Below are 15,309 nucleotides of genomic sequence, written 5' to 3' on the forward strand. Positions count from 1 at the left end.
ACCTGGGACCTTTCAGTCTGCAGGCCGACGCTCTATCCACTAAGCCAAACCGGTTTCGGCCTAAATTTATTTTTTAATGTATCTTTGTTAATTTATTCCCTATCTCTCATTAAATATTTAAGAATGCTAATAATAATATTTTTAATATTTTTAGTAAAAAATATTAAAATGTTATATAATCTGATATATTTCTTTTCCTTTGTACTTTATTCATGCCATTATGTCAGAAAACTCTATCTGCCTTATCCTAAAATAGATATATGCTCATATATTTTCTCCTGGTTTTATGGTTTTAAAATTATTTAATTATTTAATAAATATGAAATTTATTTTAATATGTGATAGACCCTAACATGTTTTTTTCCAAGTTATTTAACAATTGTCTAACAAAAAATGTCTCTTCCTTTCCCTATGGACTTCTCCTATCATCTTTCTCAAATATATAAATCTTCTATATCCTAGTGTCTGTTTCAGAGCTCGGTTCAGTTATCTTAATTACTCTGTCAGATGGTTCTATATGTCTCCTTCCCCCTACCCCAAAGTTTCTAGTTACTAAAAAAATAACATTGTTCCAAAGAAATTTCATATTTTCTTATCTTTCTAAATGTTTTTATAGTTATTTACTTTTTGGCATTCTACTGGTCACTTATTTAAAAGAGTTTGGGTTTTTTTTGTTTTCTTTTATCATAATTCATGTATATGTATTTGGAAATTTTTAGAAACAGGAAAACATTTTCACATTTTTTAAAGAAAAGAACCTAGAGATACTTCTTCTTTTTGTTGTTAATAGAATGAGTTATTTGAATATCGCTGATGATTTTATTGCTTAGTTAATTCAACAAATACTATGTGCCAGTCATTCTTTTGGCACTGGGCATGTAGGACAAAAATAAACAAATTATCTCCATCTTCATGAAACTTACATTCTAGGAAGGGAGACAGATAAAAACAGGGTAGGTCAAACTTTAATGCACTGAGTGTATCAGACAGTGATGAGTGCTATGGGGGAAAATGAAGGAAGGAAGGGGGACAGGAACTCTGAACAGGAGACTAGGGAAGACCTCACCGAGGTGATGTGAGTCAAGACCTAAAAAAGTAAATTGACACAAATGGTTACCTTACATTTGAAATCCCTAGTATAGCTCCGGATACACTGTAAGTATATTTAAAATCAATGATATAATCATTCATTGCTTATCTATGCCAATGAGCAAAATGTTAATCTTGATATATCAAAAGGAATCATTGCATATTTTAAACATCAAATTCATCATGAGTTAAGTTTCTACAATGTACTTACAGGAATGAAGTAGGATGTTGGAAATCTTTGAACTGTAGAACGAAATACGAAGCTCCTATATTTAAAAAAAGAAAAAGAAAAAAAAGAAATATATTATTTCCTAAATTTATTTTTTAACATGAGGATCTTTGTTAATTTATTCCCTATCTCTCATTAAATATTTAAGAATGCTAATCATAATGGGCATATATGATTAAAAGCCATTAGTATTGATTGTTAAATCTGTATATAGAAAGGCATTAGTGGAATAATTAAAAGTAAGTTAATAAGAGAGAAGAGATTGCAATGTTAACAAAATACTATGTTAGCCCTAGCTGGTTTGGCTCAGTGGATAGAGCGTCGGCCTGTGGAGTGAAGGGTCCCTGGTTCAGTTCCAGTCAAGGGCATATGCCTGGGTTGCTGGCTCAGTCCCCAGTGGGGGTGTTCAGGAGGCAGACAATCAATGATTCTCTCTTATCATTGATGTTTTTATCTCTCTTTCCCTGTCCATTTCTCTCTGAAATAAATAAAAATATATTTTAAGAAAAAATAAGTAACTTAATAAGTATATAGTTACCTGGAAGCATACTTGGGAACTGGTGCAGGAAGTAGATTGTATTGTCCTGGTGAAAGCTTAACTGACTATACAGAATGGACAGGACACCAATAATAGATTAATACACATCTTAAACTCACTTTATCTGATTATCTGTCATTTATTACATGAGAATACAACATTAAACAATTTATTCTTTATTTTAACAGTGGAAATGGCACATTTTCAAAGGTGGGGCTTCAAAACATTCCACAGATATTCACATTTCAAACACTCCTAGAACTAATCAATAAATTCAGTAAAGTTGCAGATATCTGAATAAGAAACTAAGAAAACAATCTCATTTGTAATAGAATGAATCACAATAAAATACTTAGAAGTACATTTAACTAAGGCAGTGAAAGATCTGTACACTGAAAACTATAAGAAAGAAATTGAAGCCCAGCCAGTGTGACTCAGGGCTTCAATATTAACTCAGGAACAACAAATCACTGGTTCAATTCCTGGTTAGGGCAAATGTCCAAGTTTGCAGCCTCTATCCCTCCCAGTGCAGGAGGCAGTCAATCAGTGATGTTCCTCTCTCATCAATGTTTCTCTCTCTATATCCCTCTCCCTTCCTCTCTCTCTAAAAATCAATAAAAATATGTTTAAAAAAAGAAATAGATACAAATAAATGTGCCACAGCCTCTGTCAGGGCCTCAAGGCGCAGCAGCAGTGGCAGCAGCAAGAGGCGGCGCCCACGTGAGCAGCCCTGAGCAGGCAGCACATTCCATCAGCAACTGGTCCGGTACACACACACGGAGGTGAAGTCTCTAGCACCCACTTTCCCACAGGCCTGAGTCCCCCAACCCCCCCCCCCCCAAGCAGCTGGGGATGAGCTGGGGATCCCAATGGTGCCCTGTGGTGAAGGTGGTGTTCAGCCTGGAGACTGGCAAACGGGCAAAAGATGGCCCTGATCGCAGGAGGCTAGGCCTAGGGACCCTACCTGCAGGATTTAATCATGCACTGGGCCTCTGGTTATATTATAAAATCCAAGGAAGGCTGAAACCGGTTTGGCTCAGTGGATAGAGCGTCAGCCGGTGGACTGAAAGGTCCCAGGTTGGATTCCGGTCAAGGGCATGTACCTTGGTTGCGGGCACATCCCCAGTAGGGAGTATGCAAGAGGCAGCTGATCGATGTTTCTAACTCTCTATCCCTCTCTGTAAAAAAAAAAAAAAAAAATCAATAAAAATATTAAATAAATAAATAAATAAAATGAAATAAAATCCTAGGAAGAATCCTTCCCAAAGTGAGCAATCTACTCCCCTCTATTATTTTAAAATCAGATTTAAAACTACAAGGCTGCCTTGTAAATTTTTATTTTTAAATCCTTATGTAAGTATTACATATGTCGTCCTCCTCCCCCACTGACCTCTTCTAGTCGGTCCCCGCTGCCCATCCCTTCCTCTCCCCACCACCCCCGCCTCAACCCCAGGCCTTCAAAATAAGGCTCCCATATGCTGGCATTCTGTGCCCATGGAAGTTCAGCTAATACAGCTCACCCTGCTGCTTTCATTCACATGTTAGTACACAAGTTTGAGTGTATGGGCGGATGTTGTAGATACACTGACAATATCAGTAAATACAAATTTTATGATAAAAGACACACATTGTCCTGATGCACCTGTGCCTTGTTAATTGTTCACTTGACATTAAACAAACACCCAAGGAAACATGGTATTATTTGTTATTCTAGTGTGGAAGCAGGAAAATGTATTTTAAGCAGGGGGCTGTTTGGGGGCTGCAACATCCTATTTCTTGACTTTGATGATGGGTATGTGGATGTTGGCTTTCTATTTACCTTAAATAGCGCATGTATGCTTTATGTGCTTGCTCTCACATGCTCACTTACTCTCCTTTGTACATATACACACATACTCAGAAGGATAAAGAAGAAAGAGAACTGAAAAATGAAGAAGAAGAAAAAACACCCTCAAAGCAGCTGTTTATCTATGCATACTCAGCAATCACATAGAGTTTCTATAAAAGTATTAGGGGAAAAACTCTCATACAGCACAGGTCTAGAAAGGAATATTGGTTCCCCGTAGCTTCTGTATTTGTCTTTCTTTACTTGGTTTGGCCATTCTTTGCTATTTAATATTACTGAGAGAGGGCTTCCCCTCCCTATCCCCCCCCAATAAAGTTATGAATAGTCAGCTGCCTTATGTAAAGAATTGTTTCTCTGCACATTGTTGAAAACTATTCTGGGTGGCTCCACTGTCCTTGGAGATTTTCAATATACACATATATTTTCCTAATCCCTACAGATGCGTGTCACTTCTTCGTTTGTAATGAGGCACAAAGAATCGCCAAAACCAGTTTGGCTCAATGGATAGAGCGTCGGCTTGGGAACTGAAGGGTCCCAGGTTCAATTCCGGTCAAGGGCATGTACCTTGGTTGCGGGCATATCCCCGGTAGGGGGTGTGCAGGAGGCAGCTGATCGATGACTCTCTCTCATCGATGTTTCTAACTCTCTATCTCTCTCCCTTCCTCTCTGTACAAAATCAATAAAATATATTTTAAAAAAAACAAAGAATTTACACAATGTGCCCATAAAAACACCTGATTCTAGTTAATGTATCAGTCCATGTAGATTAGGCACTCAGAAATCTTGCAATAGCTTGTAGCCGTACAATATGACAGGATGCTATTAGTATGGATACTTCATTCAGTTCTGTTGTACCAACACCATCAAGGTCAGAATAAGTGAAAAAATCCAACCCTACTTATTAGGCTCTTGGTATGACAATATTTTGAGAACCAAATGCATAAATAGTTGGGACAGAAGGACACAGATTTTTTCAGTGTGTTAGAAGCCCTGTCGGAATGATCATAAGGTGAATGCAGCCAAAGGGCTAGCAGGTGCAATACTTTGTAGGTATTACTGGTAGAAATTCAAGTGTATCTTTTCTCTGAGAAGTAAAATCTTTTGTGCCGTATGGAAGTCTCACTGACTCACCACTCAGACTTCTTTATGGAATGAGAGATAAACAATATAGGACCTTCTCAAAAAGAAGCCTGCTTAATGATACCAATTATATTGTTTTTTATTTTTTGAGGTTTTTTTTAAGGCTATCCAATATCTGATTTTATTCAGTCTTCCATATAGACAAAATCATATCCTGTGCATCCTTATAGAGTCACTTCAGACTTCTTTGGTCTATCTGAGGAGATATTCTATTAAAACACTGCTATCCACTCCTGACATCCTTGGAGCTGAGATGGTGTGAGCCTGATCTCAGATAGTGGAAAAGACTTAAGCAGGAACAAGTTAAGGAGGCAAGGTAAACAAAATGGGAAATAAAGCAGATAACACTGATATTATTTGTAAATTTACCAGCACCTTACAATCGTTATCGGCTCCAAATGAACTAGGAATTACAGTGGGTCCCAGTCCCTGAGATAAATTTTCTGTAACCATCTTTCAAAATCCATTTTCATTTGCCACTTTCTTTACATTTTTGCATGTGACACTAGCTCTTTGAGAATTCAGTTTCAAACATATCTGCTAAATGAGCCAATTTTCAAGATCACTTTTTATTTTAATTTAAATATGTTGGTACAATGAATTGCTCCCTTTTATCTATGTTTTGCTCTTCATTATCCCGACATTTAAGTCTTGAGTTCCCTACAGTATCACTTGCCAGCCCAGTCAATGCCTTGCCCAATGAAAAACCATCCTGTTGAAAATCCCTTTGGTGGTACCACGGAGCACTTTCAAATTAACACGTCTTCAGAGATATCTTTATCACAGCTGTAAACACAGCGAACAAAGGTCAATGAGCTGGCAAGATCCAGTGCAAAGACCCTGAGACGGGAGTGGCAAAGTCCGGAAGCCTCCAGGAGGCCAGTCCGGCAGTAAGAGAGGGAAGAAGGGGAGTCCAAGAGGAAGTCTGGATTAAAGCCAGTTCACACTAGAACTGCTGACTCTGAGAAAGACCCCTCTATTGCAAAGATTTAAACCCAGTGGTTCCCCATGAGGAGGGGGGTGCCCCCTCCCTCCCCGGGGGACACTTGGCCATGTCTGGAGACAGTTTTAGTTGTTACAACTGAGAGGGGGGACTGCTCTTGGCATCTAATTACCTAATGGCATTAATTACCCAGGAATGCTGCTAAACATGCTACAACGCACAGAACAGTCCTCCACAACAAAGAATGATCCCGTCCAAAACATCAGTCGTGCCAAGGTTGAGAAACCCTGAATGAGACATGTAAGCAGAGACATTTTTTTTTTTTTTTTTAAAGAGCACTTGGATATACAAGTCTGGAATTCAAAAAAGAATTCTGGGCAGGAGATATAATTTGGAAACCATAAAGAGTTGGTGTTCAAAGCCGAGACTAAATGAGATCACCAAGGGAGTGAGCATAGAGGAAGAGGTCTGGGGGCCTGGGGCGGGGAGAAGGCGCTGAACCTGCAAAAAAGCTGAGAAGGAAAAATAAGGAGGATTGAGGTGCAGGTGTCAGGGATTTGGAAAGGAGGGAGGTGAGATAAAGCCACCCAGGAGGGTGGGAGGCAAACAGACTAGGGAAGTCCATTCAGTGCTCACGTGAGGTGAACACTATAAAATGAGGCCAGTCCTTCCGAGACATGGATGCAGGTACAAAGTCCTCCGCGAGAGTTAGATTTACCCAGGCTTGTGGCTTTGACAAACAAGTGAGATGTGCTATCAGGGGGAAGGGAATTGAGGGTGTATGCTGGGAGTAACTCTGATGACTAACTATAGAATTTAAGCTTTGCAAGTAGGATCAATGGATTATAGATTGTGGGAAGCAGAAAAATTGGTGGGGATACTAGAGTGAGTGAAGCTGAATCTTAGGAGTGGTCAGAGTGGGGTGCATGCAGTTGAGATTATGCAGGGTTGAAATTATTGGTCTTGAAAAAAAATCCAAGGAGTACCTGAGGTAGAGGAGAGTTCAAGAAACGGAGAAGGGAGATTGTTGGAAAGTCATCTGCATGTGTACTGCAATGGTGACAGGAGTAGTGTAAAGGATGGCAGGGAGAGAAGGGAGCTAAAATCATCCAGAAATAAGTGAGAGTAACTCTGGGGTTAGTGGATGACAGCAACATTGGGGAGAAGCAGGTCACACACTGTCTATATGGAGAGAGATGGTCCCACTTTTGTACATATAATTCTATAATAAAAATGTATTATTTCTCTGGTAAGAAAAATTTATTTTAAAAAATTTAGGACCATCTCCAATACTCTCTTTTATCTTTTACCCACTGGCGCCAGGCCAACCAAGGAGGGTGCGATGCGATTGGTTGGGGGCCTTGCCACCGCCTCATGATCACCCCGAAAGGGAGGCCCAGGCTACTGGCCAGCAGCACTGAGGCGGGTGGGCAGGGCTCCCGGACTGCGAGAGGGCACAGGCTGTGCTGCGGGGCCCCCACCCACAGTGCATGAATTTTGTGCACTGGGCCCCTAGATTATGATAAGATTCTTTGATACAGGTTCTCTAGTTGGGTTACATGCTTCAGAACAAAAATAGTAAAAACTTTCTTACAAATAAACAGTCCTAATGAGGAATAAAGTGGATATTCTATTAAAAATTCTGAAGCTTGAGAGAATGTTGTTCTATCTTAATAAGTAATAATAATAATAATAATATGTACTATATCTACCTCAAATTATTTGAATTATTATTTTACTGAGTTCTGCCACTAAAAAAAAAACTAAAAAAAACACAGAATTATGAGTTTTATTGGTGAGTAAACAATGTTACATACATCTGGGTAGCTCTCCTGTGAATATACCGTCATAGAAACATAAAATTTGAAACAGAAAATTAGGAAAACATGTAATTTTCCCAGTTTCTGGAGCTCAATCCTTTGTGTGAGGTGGGAAGTGAGAGGAGAAAGAAAAGAAACAGGAAAACTATGTTTTCAGAAGGTTCTGTCCATCCCTGTGAGTAAGCCAAATTCTTTTGGTCTTTTAAAGCCTTAAATTTTGCCTAATACCAACCTTCTGTGTTTGCTCTTAAACAAGGATCCTCAGAAACCCCTAAAAGCAAGACAAGATGAAGCAGAAGAGAAGTAAATGGTGGTGGAGAATAAGGAAGAAGGGTTTGGCCAGAATTATTTCACATGAAGCATGGTGACCTGATACCAAGCCATAAACGTCTTTCTTTTTAGTGTTTGTTTTCATCTACTGAAGGGACTAGGAAACGACTTGCCCAGTGAACTTTTATCATTCTGTCCTGTTCCAAAAGCTATAATTTGCAAAAACAATAAGATGGGTTTACAGGTTGTGTATAACATGCGCTCCTCCCAGGGGAAAATTCTTGTTCATCCTAATAATCGCTACAACCACTGTATTTCATTCAACTTCCAGTTACAATGCATTTCTGCTCAGCCATACTCTGACATGGTTGTGAAGGCTAATACTATGACTAGCTTCCTTACAAACTGGCGATATTAAGGCCCAAAGTCCCAAGTTACAAAGTCCAAGTCATAACTCAGTCCCTGGAACAGGCCTTGACAGGGCTATGCCCCTCCCTGGAGACACAGCCCTTGAGTTCCAACCCTCCAAACCCTGACCTTTATTCACGGCCAGAGACACAGGGTGGTTGGAAAGAAGGCCCCTTCGGGGATCAGAAGCCCTCAGTTCAAAGTACTCTTCTGCCTCGGAACAAATTACTTAGTCTCTAGTCACCTCGGTTTACGTGCATGTAAAATGGGGCAAGCATCTGTTCTGCCTACTTCAGAGTGCCTGGGGAGAACTGCTAAGAGAATATACGTAGAAGCTCACAGTAAACTATGAAGATCCACATATAAGTGCCATGTATTATTCAAGGTCTCATGTGAGTCCTACTTCATCCAGGGAACCTTCCAACTTTTCCATCCAGCCTACACTGAAGGCTCCCCTGGCATTTCCTGCTACACCATTTGTCTCAGCATGTGATATATTTGCTCTTGCATTGTTACTTAAATATTTGCAAGTCAGGGACATCTTCCCTTCACAGAGCCTGGCACAGGGCCGTAGGCATAGCAATTATTACCGCTGTTATGAATGAACTGGTGGACCTGCGAGTAGAGTCTTACCTTCCTGGTACCATAGTGCTCATTTCCACAAGAAATTTTGGGAAAAGCTTCCCTCTGGCATAGAGTTATGTTCACGCTCCAGTAAGAATACTCACTCACTGAAAGGCAGAGTTTTCTTTTCTTTTTTAAAAAAAAATATTTTATTTATTTTTTTACAGAGAGAAAGGGAGAGGAATAGAGAGTTGGAAACATCCAATAAGAGAGAAACATAGATCAGCTGTCTCCTACACACCTCTTACTGGGGATATGCCCGCAACCAAGGTACACACCGATCAGAATCGAACCTGGGACCTTTCTGTCTGCAGGCTTTATCCACTGAACCAAAGCGGTTAGGGCCAGAGTTTTCTTTTTAAAAGAAGAGAGTACAAGCCCGGCCAGCATGGCTCAATGGTCAAGGGTCGACCTGTAAACCAGGAGGTCACGGTTCGATTCCCAGTCAGGGCACATGCTTGGGTTGTGGGCAATATCCCCAGTGTGGAGGGGTGCAGGAGACAGCCAAATCAAATCAATGATTCTCTCTCATCAGTGATTCTCTCTCTCTCTCTCTCTCTCTCTCTCTCTCTCTCTCTCTCTCTCTCTCTCTCTCTGTCTCTCTCTCTCTCCCTTCCTCTCTAAAATCAATAAGAATATTTTTTAATCTTTATGAAAAAAGCAAAAAGAGAGAGAGAACATTGTGTAAACTGCTTGAAAAGACCAGAAGCGTGGGCCAACCACAGATAAGATCCCAGAGGCTCCCCTAGTTGGGGAATTCTGCCAAGATTCCCTTGCAGGACATATTTGCAAATCAGGCAGCCCTAGTTTGATTTCTGCAGAAAATAATCTATCCTAAAGGTTGTTACTTTGTCCCGGGGGAGATACACTCGAAGTTATGTAGTCTATTTTCCTCGGGGCTCTTGGTAGCTAGCTTTCCCACGAAAACCCAGCTGCTAGTAGGGCTTTACCTGATCTTTGTAAACCAGTGAGCTGGGGCTTGACCGCGGCTGGTCTTTAAATGAGTAAGTGGCCGCTTGCTTCTTCAACAAGTCCAAGAAGTCAGGAGGCATGTACTGGGGAAGGTCCGTTATTACTGGATTGTTTCTTTGCACAAGAGGTGGCTTTTTCCTTCCTTCATTTTTAAAATTGTAGGTTGCTGCCACTGGGTTTAATTGGGATTCTTCAAGAAACGTTTTCAAGTGGTAAGTGCCAGGGATAGGAGTATTCTGTGGAGAATTGACATCGTTTTTCAGACCAGTGTGTAAACCAGCAACATCTCCGAAAGCAGCATTCTTGAAAGGGTCATTCCTAAACAGTATCTCTTAGTTTTACAGTTTAATAAAATTCTATTAAAATACAGCAAACAGCCGAAACCGGTTTGGCTCAGTGGATAGAGCGTCGGCCTGTGGACTGAAAGGTCCCGGGTTCGATTCCTGTCAAGGGCATGTACCTTGGTTGCGGGCACATTCCCAGTGGGGGGTGTGCAGGAGGCAGCTGATGTCTCTTTCTCATGATGTTTCTAACTCTCTATCCCTCTCTTTTCCTCCCTGAAAAAAAAAAAAAATCAATAAAATATATTTTAAAAATTAAAAAAAATTAAAAAATAAAAGAAAATATAGCAAACACTCTGGACAGAACAATCGTTTAAGAGAATCATGATTCTTTCCTTTCTGAGGCAGCTGCTGAGTAATAGCCAATGGGTTATGGCTATAGTTGAGGGTTTTGTTTTTTTCTTAAATAGTAGTTTCACAGATACTTAAACTTGAGATTCAATTTGTTATAAATTTCAGGCCTCTAACAAGACCTGAAATATAGTTTCTTGACTAAGTGAAAAGTATTCTACTTCTGCTCAGTAGATGCTACATGTTTCTGTCTAGCCCTTATATGGGAAGCTACAGGGTAATACCATGAGGCGGAGGATGAGTTTTGGCAGAGCATCTTGTCTAATGAGTCCAATAAGGGGTTGGGTACTTTCAAATCCCAACCGCAATGTGGCTACATGGCCAAACCTGAAAGTTTAGTCACTGCTGCTTTGTGGCCATCTTTCCACTGAGCGCTCAGCTCAGCGCCACCGTTACGAGTTCCAGAAGGCTCTGGCCATGGGGCCCCCTGTTACTGCAGGGTGTGCATAGGAACCATTTCCGCAATATAGAAATGATGTCTCCTGAGAGGGGCATCTTCTGGTCATTTTACTTTCATCTATTACTACCTTGTTTTCATACGCCGACCATGTCAACCGATAAAAGTAATCACAGGCTCTGTGCGAAGTAAGATAAGAACTGAAACCCAAAAACCGCTCAGGAATGTATGCTTTTTTCTTTCTGGTGTCCTCTTACCAAGCTCATAAGCTAGGTTGATCTTACCTCGATGTTTTGTAACACAACTAGATTTCTAGAGTTGTTTTACTGTTCCAAGCTTTTAAATTGAAATTTTAGTTTCTCATTCACATGCTGATGCTAAAATTGCAAGTATGAAATAAAGCCTACTGTTCTCTTATGAATTGTGAGTGATTTAAATGGTAAGACGGATGTAATCAAATGTTAATGGGCATAAGAATAATACGAATGGAAAATAATGAAAATGTACATACTGTTAATGCTGCTCTCCACCATCCTTCTCTTTCAAAAGATGATCGCTTCCGGATTATCTTCTATTGGCAAACATAAAATATGCTTATTCATGTGAGAGGTGACCCCTGGAAGTTAGATATAACTTATAAAATATTTACTTTAATTAATTAATACCTGCACTAGCTCTAACTGGTTTGGCTCAGTGGATACAGTGTCAGCCTGCAGACTGAAAGGTCCCAGGTTCAATTCCAGTCAAGGGCATGTTCCTTGGTTTTGGGCACATCCCCAGTAGGCAGCTGATTGATGTTTCTCTCTCATCAATCTTTCTCACTCTATATCCCTTTCCCTTCCTCTCTGTAAAAAAATCAATAATATATATATATTTTTTTAAAAAAAATACCTGTACCAAATTTGTCAGTCTGACTTCAAATAGAAACATTGTTACCAATTTTGCCTGTAATAGTTCTTTAAATTGCTATTTTATTATTTTAAGTACTTTTTAAATATCTAAATTCCCTTTGGGAAAATTAGAGCAATAAACATCCCCATGTGACAGAGGTGCCATAAAGGATAATTAGATGTGACAAAATTTGGTGTTCTTGGGAAGGAAAGAGTTGTGTACATCAAAATCGTACTACATTATTGTTATTCAGATTTGTGGTTCAGTCCTTCTATCTATGTTAGTGGGTGAAGAGAGCTCATCCTCAGTCGAGGATGACCTGGGGAACATGGCACATTTTGATGCCAAGAACTGAGTAGATATTATGCCGTAGATGTTTGAGAGGGCTTTAGGAAACCTAAATTTAAAAGAGAGCAATAAAGGAAATGAGCTTCCACCCCTTCCTCTTTGATGAGGTCCCAATCCATAGACAACGCCCTCTGCGCTGCATTTGCCAATGAAAGTGTACAACTAGCTTGGGTTTGTCTGGTGACTGTAATTTCGGGTCTGTTGCTATGTTGTGTCCATTCAAAAGGAAGAGAGAAAATATATATGACGATCATTCCCACTTAATTCATTTTTACTTCTAGCAGGTAAATGTAGGCAGCAGTGCAGGGTGATTGATCCCTGCTTCCCGTACCCTGGCATGCCAAGGGCTCTCCTAGTACTCCACATTCAAACTGAAGAGGAAAACTGAAATCTTTAATGAAGCTGCTGTGTATTAATGAATCAAAACTGCTTGGATGTTTTATCCTAAAAAAAATGTGTGTGGCTCAGGTGTCTGTGCTGGGAACTCAAGGTCAAAATGTGTAGTCATCAGATTAAAGTGATATTGAGATACAAATTCCTGAAGATATGGCAAACATTGCCAATTTCTATTTCCTAGGTTCATATACATTAAATATGTGTGTGTGTGTGTGTGTGTGTGTGTATATATATATATATATATATATATATATATATATATATATAATATGATACTAATATGATACAGCTGGTTCCCTCAGCTTGTCCAGCTAGCTGTGACACTGAAAAGTCAGAGTGATAGAGGAGCCAGACAAACTTGGGCTTGAACTCCAGCTCTGCCACTTACTAGCTAAAGAGCACCAGGCAAATTACTTTGGCCCTTATGAGCCCCCACTTCCTCTTAGGATAAAAACAAAGGCATCAGGGATGGACATAGACAATAGGGGGGGTGAGGGCATGTGCTGGGGAGTGGAAGCAGCAGGGGAGAGGTCAATGGGGGAAAAGGAGACATATGTAATACTTTCAACAATAAAGAATTTAAATTAAAAAAAAAAGCATGAAAAAAAAAAAGGCATCTATAATAATAAAAGTGTAATATGCTACTTAGATGGGACAGCGAACAAACTTCCGGACATCCTTCTGGACTAAGCTGCGGCAGCGGGGCCAAGGCAGAGGCAGTTAGGGGCAATCAGGCAGACAGGTGGGCAGTTAGGGGCGATGAGGCAGACAGGCAGAGTAGTTAGGGGCGGGGCCAAGGCAGAGACAGTTAGGGGCAATCAGGCAGACAGGTGGGCAGTTAGGGGCGATGAGGCAGACAGGCAGAGTAGTTAGGGGTGATCAGGCAGGGATGCACAGTGGTTAGGGGTGATCAGGCAGGCAGGCAAGTGAGTGATTAGGAGCCAGTGGTCCCAGATTTCAAGAGAGATGTCTGACTGCCAGTTTAGGCCCAATCCCACAGGGCCTAAACTGGAAGTCGGACATCTCCCGAGGGGTCCCAGATTGCAAGAGGATGCAGGCTGAGGGGCCCCCCTTCTGTGCATGAATATTTTGCCCCTGACCTCTAGTTGTACATATAAACACTTGCACCCACAGCCAGTGTTCCATAATAAATGGTAGCTTTTATTTTTAACATCTCATCTGCCAAGTTAAAAAACAGATTATCATATTTTGGTATTCTTCAGTTTCCAAGGACACTCTTGTCTTCCTTAATAAGTACTCTATATATACCCTTTTATTATTTTCCACATTTGATTCAGCTTCACTGTTAACACGATTGTTCAGTGTTTCCTTTTGTGTTATTCCCACTAAGTAAAATCATTAAAATATTGATTTCTACTTTCACTTACAATGTTTTTGTTATTAGTACAAAATATGGGTTATCTCAAACAACATATTAAAAATAATAAACAATCAAATTAGCAAAACTGTCTAGCAACTTATATCTACTCTACTTATGAGTACCCCTGGCTTTAGTTTTACTGTGTAATATGTGCATTTCTCTAAGAAACGCCTTGTTTCATACACACTAATCTGAATTTCTTCCTATCTATTGCCTTTGTTAGATTTATATTGAATGTTCTCTGTTGCACATTTATAGTCACAGAAATCGAACTTCCCCAGACCTGTCAAGAGAGATCTCCCACCTCTACCTGGGCCAGGAAAATGAGTTGGGAAGAACAAGGGAGAAGTAAACATGATATATATCCAAAAGAAGGTGACTGGCAGCTGCTGCTTTGTTTTGCTCAAGGCAGGTGATCTAAACTCCACCCATCTACCACTTCAAATTCACTTTAGGGGTGAACCACTTTACAAAAGATAGGCTAAACATCCCTAGCCCAAATTTAAAAACTAAACAAAGGTAGTTTAAAATATTTTATAAAGACTAAACTCAAAAACTGGCTCATAGACTGAAAACAACAACAACAAAAACACTCTCTCGTTAGAGGGAAATGAAAGAAATCTAATCACCATTAAAGCAGTGGTCTCCAGCGTTAGTAGTAGGGAAGAGGGAAAGTACAGATAACAAAGGGCAATCGGGAGGATGAGGGAGTAGTAAGGGCAGAGGAAATAAAACGAAGTAGAACTCAAAGGTCAGAAGAAAGGACTACAAGGTGGTAAGAACAGAGAGAGGAGAGAGAACAGGAGCGGTGCAAAGGCCTGGGACTAGAGGTGGCATCTTGGCAGAAGAGAAGGGCGAAGGGGAACGGTAGTTGGGCGCATCAGGGGGAACGGCAGTACCCAGGCCATGACCACTCAACCCCATGCCCCAAGCCTTCCCTTACTGGGGTAGAAGTGATGGCCTTATCTGGCTGGTCCATTGCGACCTCCGCAGTGCCAAGGCCAAGACTGGAGTCCAGTTGCCAGGAGACGGGGGAGCTGCGTTCGAGCATGCGCAGTTTCTCTCTCCCCCAACCCCCCCCCACTTCTTTCTCCAGTGGGGGCGGGGAGTCAGGCGGCCCACGTTTTGAAGTCCTGCGCTTAGCCTCGGGCACGCACACTTGAGGAGTCGCCAGAAAGCCTTCAGGTATCTGCACCAAGACTTTTTAAATTTTATTTATTGATTTTAAAGAGAGGAAGAAAAAGAGACACAGAGAGAAAGACAGTAACAGACGCAAGAGACAGATACCAGATAAACACACCCCAAGGGCTTGGGAAAGATGCTCT

At 40.6% G+C, this 15,309-nt stretch overlaps 1 protein-coding gene across 1 annotated transcript in view; it reads right to left on the minus strand.

Annotated features, from left to right (window-relative positions):
* STPG4 (sperm-tail PG-rich repeat containing 4) overlaps positions 1 to 14,963 on the minus strand; it is a gene marked incomplete at its 5' end in the record, with an annotated part of 36,524 nt that extends 21,561 nt beyond the window's left edge. The window contains 5 exons of the mRNA XM_084900960.1: positions 1,301 to 1,355; positions 1,857 to 1,921; positions 9,858 to 10,115; positions 11,480 to 11,539; positions 14,928 to 14,963. Coding sequence (XP_084757086.1) covers positions 1,301 to 1,355; positions 1,857 to 1,921; positions 9,858 to 10,115; positions 11,480 to 11,539; positions 14,928 to 14,963 — 474 coding nt within the window. The remainder of the gene's footprint in view (positions 1 to 1,300; positions 1,356 to 1,856; positions 1,922 to 9,857; positions 10,116 to 11,479; positions 11,540 to 14,927) is intronic.
* Positions 14,964 to 15,309: the final 346 nt, after the last annotated feature.

The sequence above is a fragment of the Pipistrellus hanaki genome, assembly GCF_964339955.1.
Source record: "Pipistrellus hanaki genome assembly, chromosome: 12".
NCBI lineage: Eukaryota > Metazoa > Chordata > Mammalia > Chiroptera > Vespertilionidae > Pipistrellus > Pipistrellus hanaki.